At 39.5% G+C, this 13,014-nt stretch overlaps 1 protein-coding gene across 1 annotated transcript in view; it reads left to right on the forward strand.

Moving 5' to 3' along the window:
• The first annotated feature begins 7,481 nt into the window (after positions 1-7,481).
• The window catches only part of LOC138303991 (uncharacterized), a 692,211-nt gene continuing 686,678 nt past the window's right edge, over positions 7,482-13,014 (forward strand). The window contains exon 1 of the mRNA XM_069243614.1: positions 7,482-7,631. Coding sequence (XP_069099715.1) covers positions 7,602-7,631 — 30 coding nt within the window. The 5' untranslated portion in view covers positions 7,482-7,601. The remainder of the gene's footprint in view (positions 7,632-13,014) is intronic.

The raw sequence follows: 13,014 nt of genomic DNA on the forward strand, positions 1-13,014 counted from the left end.
GTGGGATATTCAAAAATGCTCCCAACGTGTGACAGCAGACTGGTGTTTCCCTTCCAGGGCTCCTGTGGGCAGAGAAACACATATTGCTCCGCCTGGTGAGAGTAAGTATACGCAGCTGCTCCAGTCTGACCATAGCAATGCTGGCTTCCGCAGTATGTGAGGAGTTGGATGGGGTTGCTGGGTATTTGGGGCTCCATCCAGTAACCCCTTAATTGCTGGTTGTGTGTGTGTTCCAGGTGGGGACCGGGACACTTACCTACAAATAATATGAGGATGGGACCTCTGGGGCCACAATAGGCTCGGGGGGGGGGAATCGGGAATCCCCTTTATAATGGCATCTGGAATCAGTGGATGAGGTTTTTGAGGATGGGTTTTTGAGAATGTTAAGGCTGTGGGAGGGGGGTCACACTCCCGTATATTTAATTAATTGCCCAGTGGGATGGGCCACTTTTAGTTCGGGGAAGGGGGCCGTGAACCACCTCCCCTTAATAGCTCAGATGGTTGGGGTCACCAAAGCCAGTTGTGGTCTGGAGAGGGAAGCCACATGTGCCTTCTACTTTTTGCCCTGGGGAATGGGCACCCTGGGGTCCAAAATGGCTCATGGATGAGTTCCATGTGACCCTCTCCTTTAAAAAGAAGGCCACGAGGATGGTGTTTAAGGGGCCTAAAGTGGTTTGGGGAAGGGGTCTCATTATGAGTTGGATGCAAATCCTGTTCGCTGGCCAGGCCCTGCATCCAACCCCCACCTGTGCATGGCCAATGGAGGATTAGCATTAGGTATGATAACAAAATATTACTTTAATTTTAAAAAACGTAAACATTCAATAAAAAAACAAAATAAAAGTAATCTTACAGTAGCTTTATAGTTAGATGAGAATTTCACTGACAACATAATGTTTTAAACAAGCAAAACCACTGAAATTCACCAGTTATAGTTATCTTAAGTATCTAGAACTTATTCTCAAATGTAACTATAACTCGTGTCCTCAGCATTCACTGCTAATATCCCCACAAGTTACATCACTCATGACATCTATGTCATCACTGATGATATCACTGCATCATTTTAAATGAAATTATTGATGTGGAAACTGTGCTTGGCAGGGGCGTAAGTTATGGTTACCTTAGGGCACAAGTTATAACTACCTGCGATAACTCTAACTGGTGAATTTCAGTCCTTTTAGATGTTTAAAATGTTACATTGTCATTGAATTTCTCAGCTAACTATATTGTTATTTTAACCTTTGAGCTTTCAGTGAATCTATATGTGTGTTTTTTTATGTGCATGAATAAAAAACTGTGAATAGAGCATACTGAATATATATATATATATATATATATATATATATATATATATATATATATATATATATATATATATATATATATATCACTATGCAGGATCCATTCTTCTCTGATTTGCCCATGCAGTTTGAGATATGAGGGAAGTACAATTTTTCAAGCCAAGAAGAGGATTTCAGAGCATTATAGGGCTATTACACATAATGACTCTAACTACCCAGTTGATAGACGCTGGCATAGGTTTCATCCTGAAAGTGTTGAGAAAATATAAATTTTTGTCATTGACAGGGTGCCATTAAAGATGAGAAGAGGGGACAGAGAAGAGAATCATATTATATAATCAGACTTGGGAGCAAACACACTGGGGGCCTCAACTCGGACAAGAAACTGTATGTCTACCAGGGATAGGTTACATGGAGTAATTACCTTACAGATATGTGTAGATATACTAAGGATATGTCTATGATGCCAGTGTATTTTCAGTAGCATCTTGCATTAAGTGGGACATAGATATCTTTTTTTATTGTTGATTTGATTTAATATATTTCAGTGTACAGTAGTTCTTTTGATTATGGAAACTAATTGAACACTTGGTCTTGGTGCATTTCTAGGGATCGATTGCCTTTTCTCGTATTTTCAAAAATAAAATGTGTTTGTTTTGATGTATGTAGTTCGACTTTTCAAGGGTGAAATTTTTCACCACTGTATAATGAATTGTTTTTTTGCACAGGATAATGGAAACTTTTCTTGTCAAACAATGAGCATGGAGTTTTATGGCTCCAGAGTGATATATGTATTTGTTTTTCTTGAAAGTTTTTTTGACTGCTAGACAGTTATGGATTATTGAGTCACTTGACCCACAATATGTAAACGTGTGAAATAGTTGCATCAATAGTTGATTGTTACTTTGTCTTTGAGTGTACATAATTTTTCCTTGATTATAGTCATGAGAAAGTTACACCACTTGGTTTAATCGATTAAGCAGACATGTTTTGAACCAAATCCTTGAAAAGCCTGATAGGATTCATTAATTGCATAAATTATGTAAAATTTATCAGATGTGAAAGTTACACCATTTGGTATTATTGATGAAGCAGATACGATTTAATTTGAATCCTAAAAAAGTGAAATATGATTTATTATTAATGGAGTAAATGATGGTAATTTCATCAGCTGTTTAAAATATATTATTTATATGAAATTTCTGTTTGCTCAAAAGATTTCACATGTTTATTTAGAATTGATGATAAACAGGGCTATGTAAAAATTGCTGGCAGCATGGATAGGCAGAAGTATTTTTATTATGTTCTTCACAAGTGAATGGAGCTTGTTGTGCAATGTTTGTGGCTCTGAGGAAGACCATGAGGTTGTTATGCGTGAGCTTTAATAAAAGATGGTGAAAGCAATGTCCTGCAGTGTGGACATTTTCCCTTGACAACATCTACTGTTTCTGTCAGGGGTTGTATGTATGTTTATATATATATATACAGGGAGTGCAGAATTATTAGGCAAATTAGTATTTTGACCCCATCATCCTCTTTATGTATGTTGTCTTACTCCAAGCTGTATAGGCTCGAAAGCCTACTACCAATTAAGCATATTAGGTGATGTGCATCTCTGTAATGAGAAGGGGTGTGGTCTAATGACATCAACACCCTATATCAGGTGTGCATAATTATTAGGCAACTTCCTTTCCTTTGGCAAAATGGGTCAAAAGAAGGACTTGACAGGCTCAGAAAAGTCAAAAATAGTGAGATATCTTGCAGAGGGATGCAGCACTCTTAAAATTGCAAAGCTTCTGAAGCGTGATCATCGAACAATCAAGCGTTTCATTCAAAATAGTCAACAGGGTCGCAAGAAGCGTGTGGAAAAACCAAGGCGCAAAATAACTGCCCATGAACTGAGAAAAGTCAAGCGTGCAGCTGCCACGATGCCACTTGCCACCAGTTTGGCCATATTTCAGAGCTGCAACATCACTGGAGTGCCCAAAAGCACAAGGTGTGAAATACTCAGAGACATGGCCAAGGTAAGAAAGGCTGAAAGACGACCACCACTGAACAAGACACACAAGCTGAAACATCAAGACTGGGCCAAGAAATATCTCAAGACTGATTTTTCTAAGGTTTTATGGACTGATGAAATGAGAGTGAGTCTTGATGGGCCAGTTGGATGGGCCCGTGGCTGGATTGGTAAAGGGCAGAGAGCTCCAGTCCGACTCAGACGCCAGCAAGGTGGAGGTGGAGTACTGGTTTGGGCTGGTATCATCAAAGATGAGCTTGTGGGGCCTTTTCGGGTTGAGGATGGAGTCAAGCTCAACTCCCAGTCCTACTGCCAGTTCCTGGAAGACACCTTCTTCAAGCAGTGGTACAGGAAGAAGTCTGCATCCTTCAAGAAAAACATGATTTTCATGCAGAACAATGCTCCATCACACGCGTCCAAGTACTCCACAGCGTGGCTGGCAAGAAAGGGTATAAAAGAAGGAAATCTAATGACATGGCCTCCTTGTTCACCTGATCTGAACCCCATTGAGACCCTGTGGTCCATCATCAAATGTGAGATTTACAAGGAGGGAAAACAGTACACCTCTCTGAACAGTGTCTGGGAGGCTGTGGTTGCTGCTGCACGCAATGTTGATGGTGAACAGATCAAAACACTGACAGAATCCATGGATGGCAGGCTTTTGAGTGTCCTTGCAAAGAAAGGTGGCTATATTGGTCACTGATTTGTTTTTGTTTTGTTTTTGAATGTCAGAAATGTATATTTGTGAATGTTGAGATGTTATATTGGTTTCACTGGTAATGATAAATAATTGAAATGGGTATATATTTTTTTTTGTTAAGTTGCCTAATAATTATGCACAGTGATAGTCACCTGCACACACAGATATCCCCCTAACATAGCTAAAACTAAAAACAAACTAAAAACTACTTCCAAAAATATTCAGTTTTGATATTAATGAGTTTTTTGGGTTCATTGAGAACATGGTTGTTGTTCAATAATAAAATTAATCCTCAAAAATACAACTTGCCTAATAATTCTGCACTCCCTGTATATATATATATATTCAAAAAAGAATAGAGAACTCTGGGTAGTTCCCAAATTTAGGTGGAGAGCCATTTACTACTCCAGGCACAGTATTACAGCTTTGACTGGTAAAATACCGTCCAAGCCAACCTGGAATGACATTTGAGGTGAGTTAATCTAGAGTGTCACTGGTGTTGCAGAGTGCTCCTTACTAGAGCTGCTCTCCACCTACATTTGGGAACTACCCAGAGTTCTCTATTCTTTTTTGCATAACTTATGCGTCACTCTAACCCTGAAAGGGATTTGTATATATATATGGATTCATAGCTAGATAGATAGATATCACATGTGGCAGGCTGGGAGGTATTTAGTAGTGCATGGCAAGGGCCTGCTTGATATTTATTTTAGGGTACGAGTTATAGTTATTTGAGACAAATAGAACATGATTTTTGTTTTTCATTTCAACCGGTATGTTTAACTGACATTTTTGTCTAACTAAAATGTCCTTTATACATTTATTTTTTCAGTTAATTTTTTTAAATGTACAGTAACAAATTATTACCAATCCTAACTATAAAATCACTTCAACCATAAAGTTTTCCAGTGAATTTCTCTTTCTATATATTCTTTTAATATAAATTAAGATGTTTATTGTCATGCGTAGCACGTGATTGAGCATTCAACTCCCCAACACGCATGGTCTTTCACTGGGTGTGGCGGGCTGGTTGGGTGCAGAGCCAGGCTGTAGGCGTGGCTCTGCAACCAATCCCCTCTGGTACCCACATCTCCACTGCACACAGCTGACCATGCCATGCAAAAATATAAAGGGTGTCATTATATATAGTGTAGACCTACTTCAGGAAAGGATCAGCAGGATTATAGGTTTTATCAAGGGGTCAACACATCAACATATATAAAATGGACCTATTGATTTTGTCAAAAAGTCACCAATACTTTTAATCAACTTTATATGTCAGAAATCGACACATTTGCAATGTTTAATAATAATGATTACATTTTCAATAAAGCATTATTTAAGATGAAACATTCAACATGTCTTTGAGTCTTTTATTAATATGTTTCCCCCCAACGTGCAGCCATAGAACCAACCACAAGACGTGTCTGCACTCTAACTGAGTAGCATATAGCTCCAGTTTGGAGCACAGAGCTCCAGCTTGGAGTGTTGAAAAAATGATATTCTCCTGGGGTCATTTATTCAATGACCCAGGAGACTTACTATGTTTTAATGCTGCTGGGGACTGTTGAACTTCCAGCAGCCCTCCACAATATTAAGAAATGTTTGGTGATGACCTTGCCCCTTCTAGGGGCACTACCAAGATTTTAAAATATTATTAAACTGCCCTTGCAGGGAATTTTTGGGGTGCTTCTTGCACAGAGCGGTGAATAATAAATGAGTGGATTCTGCTGCTCATTTATTATTATAATAATTTATGTATGTTTTATTATTTTTAGGGTGCCCCAGTGCCCTTAGGGAGTTTCTGAAGAAGGCTGTGTGCCGCAGTGATTTGGCTACAGACGTATGGTTATAAGATCTTACTTTATGTTAAAAAATAGAAATTCACTGAAAAAACAATGGTTAGAGTGGAGTTATATATAAGTAAGGTAGTAAAATGTTAACATATGTTAAAAAAAAAACTAATAAATTCACTGAAAAACACAAAAGTTAAAGTGGAATTGTAGGAGGTCATTTTGATAACTTAAAAAACCTAATGTTTAAAAACAAATAAACACCTAAATTCATAAGTCATAGCAGCTGGCATAAATATAACATGCCACTATGATGCACTGCTTATGACCTTACATATTACATCACTGATGTCATTTGAAATCCATGGGTTTCAAGCTGTGCATAGGTCAGTTATGTATATCTTATCAATCTCAGTAATTTTCTTGCTTTTAATTATTGTAGTTTTTTTTATTAGCAGAAGACCTATGTATACTCCCATTTTAAACATTGTTTTTGAGTTCATATAATTATATATATTAGAACACTTAAACTTACCTGTGCAATAAATAATCCAGCCTGCAAAGTAATAATTATGAAATTAGTACATTTTAAACATCACTTACATATTTCTGCCCCCTTGATGCAAAGCAGGTCCTGCTCCTCATTGCCAGCTCAGCAACACATGACCGGCCGCTGGTTGCAGGCGACCAAAGTGTGACCGCACATGCTGCCTGATACTTTGTCCACAGCCAGGTTCACTCCACCCAGCTGTACCTTTTGCAGGTCTGCCACTTGCTGCCAACATGATGGGGGAGTGGCACTGCTCAAAGACCACCAGTGCAGCCACCTTCTCCTCTGACAAAAATCTGCACCTGGTGGCCTTGGCACTCTTGCAGAGATGTTTGAATTTTCTTCTTAATTTCCTGGCTCGCTGGTGCCTTGGTCATAATTGTGTGAGCACGCTATCTAAAAAAATGTAAAACAAGCAAAACAGATAGACAGGGAAAAATAAAGAATAAAATGCCAGGAGAGCCATAAAGAGACAAAAACAGTGAAAACAAGGTTAAAAAACGATTAGAGGTAGACAGGAATGGGATGGATGGAGTTAAATTGGTGAGACCACAAGGGGAGCTCAGCTAGGAAGTAGCGGGCTAGATTTAGAGTGCCACTTTCTGATCAAAATAGGCATGTGTGTGTCATTACATTTTTGGGGGCAAAGAGTCACATTTCATGTAATTTCGCATATTATTTTGGAAATTTCTTGTTACAAAACCAGGAGTAATTATGCGAATTTCGCACAAACATAATGTCATGACACTGTTGCGCCTGTGCATGTTTTATGCTGTTTTCCAGTGATTAGTTATCATCAGCCTTGTGATGGTAATACTCACTAAAGGTATGTTTGACAGTATATTTGCCCTCTCCTTCTCAGGTAAGGTCCCTTTCCCTCCCTGTAATCATTTTCAAAGTGTCAGACGTTATGGAAGTGACCTGGAAGCTAAAACTAGGTACGCCCCAGGGGCAAAAACAAAACATTGTTTCAACAGCGGGAAACATACCGCTTACTAGATATACCTGCTTCTCCTCCCCCACCCCATGTTTGTCCTATTTATTAAGGAAGTTTCAGATTTCTTTTCTACCGCCGCATACAAGGAAGTGTCCTTTTTTTTTTTTTAGGACCTGGGCTGTTCCCTGCGCCCTGAACGTGCTCAATTAATGAAACAGGTGCGGCTGACTAACACTCCTAACAACTACAGGGGAATCCTGAATTAAAATAGTTGATGAAAAGTTCATACGTTTCATCGTCATGGACATCAGAGGAAGTACAATTTGTCAGGTAAGGTGCCCTGTTACTTTAACAAACGCACGTCGTATTTCAACTAGTTTCATCACTCGGAAGTTTAGATCTGCTGACGGAAGAAAGTTACGTTGTAATGCAGCGATGTCCCGTTTCATGCATAAAGGTACTATAGGTTAAAAACAAACATCGATTTAGAATGTTAGTATAAGTAACGGCGCGCCCGTCTAAAAGTTCATTGTGAGTAATCATTGTTGAATCTTGTTAAATGCACTTCAAACGTAAAGGTTGTTAAATGTAGGAAGATTATACGCCCTGGCTTCCATATTTCCCGAGGCAGGTTGGACGTTGCATTGCTTAAGAACATCCCATTGCTTCACCTTTTCTCTATCACCACCGAAGAGACAACTGTTGGTCTTCAGGGCAGCGTTGTTATGCCCGGAATAGGTTGTATTTCGTGTTTAAAAATGCTCCTTCAGCCTTTGATATTGGTTTTGAACTTTTACATTTTCTCATCGATTTTCTTTATCACAAATGATGCAATGCTCACGTTTTCTAGCTGAATATTACAGTTATCAAATTGATGTGCCTAAGCGACCCACTTAAGTGAAGTCGCATAGTGTATGTTAGTCTACTGGATGGAGTGCGTAGGTTATATATAAGTCTAGCGCATTAATAAGTGGTGCATCATACTCTGGGGCATAGTTATCAATGGAGCTGCAGGAGCAGTGGCACTGGGGACCGGATCCCTGGGCCGATCATAAAGCTGTTTTCTGCACTGCGCCACTGCAGAAGGGACCGGTGCCCTTAATTTTTAGCATCTTGAGCGTATACATTCACTTGAAATTGTGTTTTTCTGACATCAGAGCCCAGAAGAACAAAGATGAAATTAACGGGTTAGAACTAAGGTCGGGAACAGCATTGGTTCTACTTTTGGGGTCCTCAAGAAACCTTGAAAGAGGAGATGCAGAAACTCGAAGAGTGACCCACCCTGTTGCAAATTCCTGTTATTCAATTGTATTGTTTTGGATTGCATTTACATAGCACTTACTACTGTGTGTGGGGCACTGAAGAACTTTCTTACGTATGTAGCAAGCTACCCCATGTAGGCTCTCTGATCAAAAGGGTGTTATCTTTGATTTGTGATCCTATTTGAAAAGTGTTTCCATGTTATGAATGAGGATCAGTGAAGTGCGGTTATCGTTTTAGGGGATGCAGCATGTTGCACTCTGGTGGATGATGAAGTGTGAGAGCTCTGGCTGCAATGATAATATTGAGGAAATCGTTTTGTGATAGGATTTTGAAAGTAAGCATTGATGGATGATTATTGTTGTCTCTTTCTATGTTGGTTAGATAATGCATGGTTGTAGTGTTATCTGCATTCTCCTTAAGGTAATTTTCAATCTTTTAAATTCTTGTGAACAATTCATTTCAATTCTTGTGAACAATTTATTTGTCACAGAAATCCTGTGATTGTGGTGTTTCTGTGTTTTGGCATTCTGGAATGCAAAATTATAGAAGTTTAAGTGTCCTTTAGAAGGGCAGGCAGCTTCAATTTTGTGTAGTGCCGACTTTGTGGTTCTGATTGCTCTTTAGTAGGCTCGGTCATAGTGGTGCAGTGTGCTTCTCTATGTTTCATCTCTTGATTTTCTCCACTTGTGTTGTAGTATGTTAAGGCATGTTGTCATTCTTTTGATGTTCTCAGTAACCCATATGGTGTTATTTTTGTGGTTAACTCTGAACGTGGTTTTTGTTGGTATATCTTTGTCCATTGCAGTGGACATTTAGTTTTAGAAGGTGTGCACATGTCTTTCAGCCTCACTTTTAATTGGGTACTTTCCAGATGTGTGTTAAGTTGTTGAATGTCTAGTTTTTTCCATTGTCTGTATGACCATTCGTTGTTGTTGACTTTTGGTGTTTTTAAACTGGTGTTGTTGATAAGTGTATTGATCTTGAAAGTGATATTTTAGTGGTCGTAACAGCTTATGGGGAGTTGTTTGTAATTTTTTTTTTATCAAACCATATATTGAGGTCCCCTAGAATGTACATGTTTTGATGGTCCAGATAGGTGTTGGTCACTGTAACTAGGAATACATCTTTAAAGGCGTCAATGCTGTGTGGTGGTCTACATATTAAGAGGAAAGAATGCGTTATTTTTGGAGTGGGGTGACGTGTTATCATCAAGGATTCAATGCCAGCCATGGTAAAGCTTTCATTTAATATTATATATAGTGGATGGCTTCATAGCATGTGGGTGCAAAATCTTCAATGAGCCATGTTTCCTTAATGAAGGTGAAGTCTTGTGTTTTTCTGAATGTGGGTTAAAAGATTTTGCATTGATGAACACAAATTTGTTTTTTTGGGTTTCTTTCTTTTTCATGTCTTGAGGCTTTGAGGGTGATGTGTGGTGTAGTATGGGTGGAGCTGCAGGCGAATACAGGATTTTGGTGTGTCTGGATTTGGGTGGTTTGAGAAGTATTTTGACTTTTGGTGGAGGTAGAAGAGATGCTGCTTGTTTAGAGAAATGAGAAGTTTGAGATATGTTTGTATGTGTGTGGGCTTCTGAGTAGTGGTGCTGCAACTAATGTTTTGTCTCATGATTTCAGTAGAGTGTGGGTACTTGTGGTGGGAAGGTATGATTTTGAACTTTGTGACTATATATTCATGCCTCCCCTGTTTTTTAGTTTTCTTCTGCCAGGTGACATTGTGTTTGTAGCTTCTTTGGGCAGTGGATTTTTGATTATATTTTTGTGACAGGTTGTGTGGTGTTGATGTTGTGTTTTTGTCAGCTGTTGAAAAGGTTAGATGGTTGTGTGGTGGTTTATTATTAGTTAAAGTCACCCAGTGAATGGATATCATGAGTGTACATGTAGTAATGTTGGAGTTTAGGAAGTACTAACAGGTAAAGATTTTGCAAGTGAAAGGTTGCTCAGCTGAAGTTCTTATGGTGGGGATGCATAGTTTTGCCCTAGGCCATTTCCAGGCCCTAACAGGTAACACCCATAATCTGCTGCCAAGGCTGGATGCCCTGAAGTCCTAGGTTTAAATACCCCTTGTGATCAGATGGCCATGGGCCAGAAGGAACCCTAGATCCAACCTTAACCAATCAGAACGCTAGCCTTAGACCCTAGAATCAAGGGAGCTTTAGATCTAGGAGCCAATCATAACCTTGCCCTAGCACCCCATCAGAACCTAAGACCTAAACTCTTTGTTCGTTGGTAACCATATCCCTAGGTACCAATGAGAACCCTATCCCTATCAACCATACAGAACCCAAACCCTAGCCCTGGGGGCCAATTAGAATGCAGGTGCAAAAGCTAATAAAAACCTTGTACTAAGAGCATGTAATCATAAACTTAAAGGGCTGTGAAACATGTAAGAGGACAAGGTAAGGTCTGCTCACGTGACTTTGGGCCCAGTCCCAATAACTTAACCTAAAATTGTTGTGCAGAAGGGGGAAGGAAGTTGGTCCTCCGTTCACAATAACCATGGTTGTAGTCTGACCCAATACACACTTAGCACTCAACCCTGCTAATACTCCAATTTAAAGCTACTTAATAATGTTTTTCACATACTTAAATAATTGATCATACCACCCCAAAAATGAGTACTAAACCAACTCCCAAACTCAATCTAAACCACAGAAAATAGATAATACAGTCTCTACACACTGAAGCCAGTGCTTGGATCTTGTTTGTGAGTCTTATTTGTTTTTGTGTGGGCCTAAGAGTGAAGGAACTTGGTCTTTAGTAACTTTAGTTCTTACTGTTGCTGGCATATGGGTTGTTTGGCATCTGTCAAGTCTTTGGAGAAAATTCCATTTCATTCCAGTTACACCTTCTAAATGGTCATTGGTTTTTCAGTTGTTATTATTATGTATTCCCTACTGTTTTCATTGTTCACTGTACATAGTACAACATTTGAAAAGAAACATGTCTCAACTAGATCCAAATGAAATCATTTACCTCTGATCAACTTGAATCACAAATAAACTAGGCCTATCATGGGCCGACTGGTAATCCTATTTCTGCCAGTAAAAGAATTAACTAGTTAAACTATGTCTTTGAGTCCCTTTCGGGAATTGTAGGTCAGGAGTTTTTCATCCTGGCATTTCTCCTGCTAAATTTCTGACCCAAAATGTGGAATAGCATGCAGGAGTTGACACAGAATCACCAAGTTGTGATCATACCCCCAGTTTCTGGGCTTGGTGATTATTCTGTCTCACTGCCAAAGATACCCTTTGGAGTTCACAGTCTGAACCTTCTCTCTTTGAGTGAGAATGAACATCTCGACTTGATTACTCCTGTTCACCATGGACCCAAAGTATCCCATTAAAAGTTTCCCAACAGCTCTAAATGTGCCAGTAATAGAAGTCACAGTCCCATCAGAATGAGGAGATGAATAGGAACAAATTACAGACTGCGCTCACTTCACCTGGATACTTCAGTTACTTTATAGCAGCCAAAATCGCTTGTTAAAATACCATGCAGACATGTGGAATAACCAGTGAAACTGGGTGCAGTAGTGTCAATACCCTCAGTAAAATCTGAAGCTGCCCTCTGGGTGACACCCATGAAGCCTGTTAACTCCGCCTCTGGATTATCGATCCCCCATCATCGGTAACACTGGGGCAAGCGTGAAGTAACCAGGGATAACTCTGAGGCTCTCATCACAAGGCCCTGAGTGCCGCTCTTCTGCAACACCAACCTATGCCGCTCAGGTTGGGTATTCTGACTTACTTTCTAAAATAATTAATGAATGCATGCCCTACATAACGTACTTTTGTAAAATGAAGGCTCATTTTCTTTTGAGGGTTGACCTCAACTTGAGCCAACAGGCAATTCAGAAAAATAATACATCCCAGAATAGTTACATGTCATTTCATAAGGTTACGATGGAAGTAAAACAGATTTAAAGTATCCCTTGTGTAGCAAAGAGGCTCTCCTGTGTGCACGGGGTCAGCGTGTACATTTGCATTTGTCCCGTTTCTTGGCACCGACACAGGCGCCATTTTGTAAGCAGATGCTTTTTCTGCACTTGACGCACTCTTGCTGAACTATGCCAAGAAGAAAACCTTGATTTTTTTTTTAAAACGCACAAGGGACGTGAAGACGTACACCTTGCTTTGAAAAGTCAGATGCATTCTGATCTAGAAGGAAGGCCCTTACAGACAACAGCTACCCTTTAAAAATGTGCAAAATATTCAGACGATTCTTAAATTGAATAACTGCGCCCCCTGAGAGGAGCTATCCCGTTTATTAATATACATATATTGTATTCCGCCTATTGGTGTATAGTTTCAGTGGCTGGTGTGTCGTGAGATGTGTCAGACTTTTCCTTCAGCGCGCCTTGCTGAATACTTGAAGGCACGGAAGAATTGCCTGTTGGCTGCACACATTTACAAGGCCTGGGAAGTTTGCCA

The sequence above is a fragment of the Pleurodeles waltl genome, chromosome 7 (assembly GCF_031143425.1).
Source record: "Pleurodeles waltl isolate 20211129_DDA chromosome 7, aPleWal1.hap1.20221129, whole genome shotgun sequence".
Taxonomy (NCBI): domain Eukaryota; kingdom Metazoa; phylum Chordata; class Amphibia; order Caudata; family Salamandridae; genus Pleurodeles; species Pleurodeles waltl.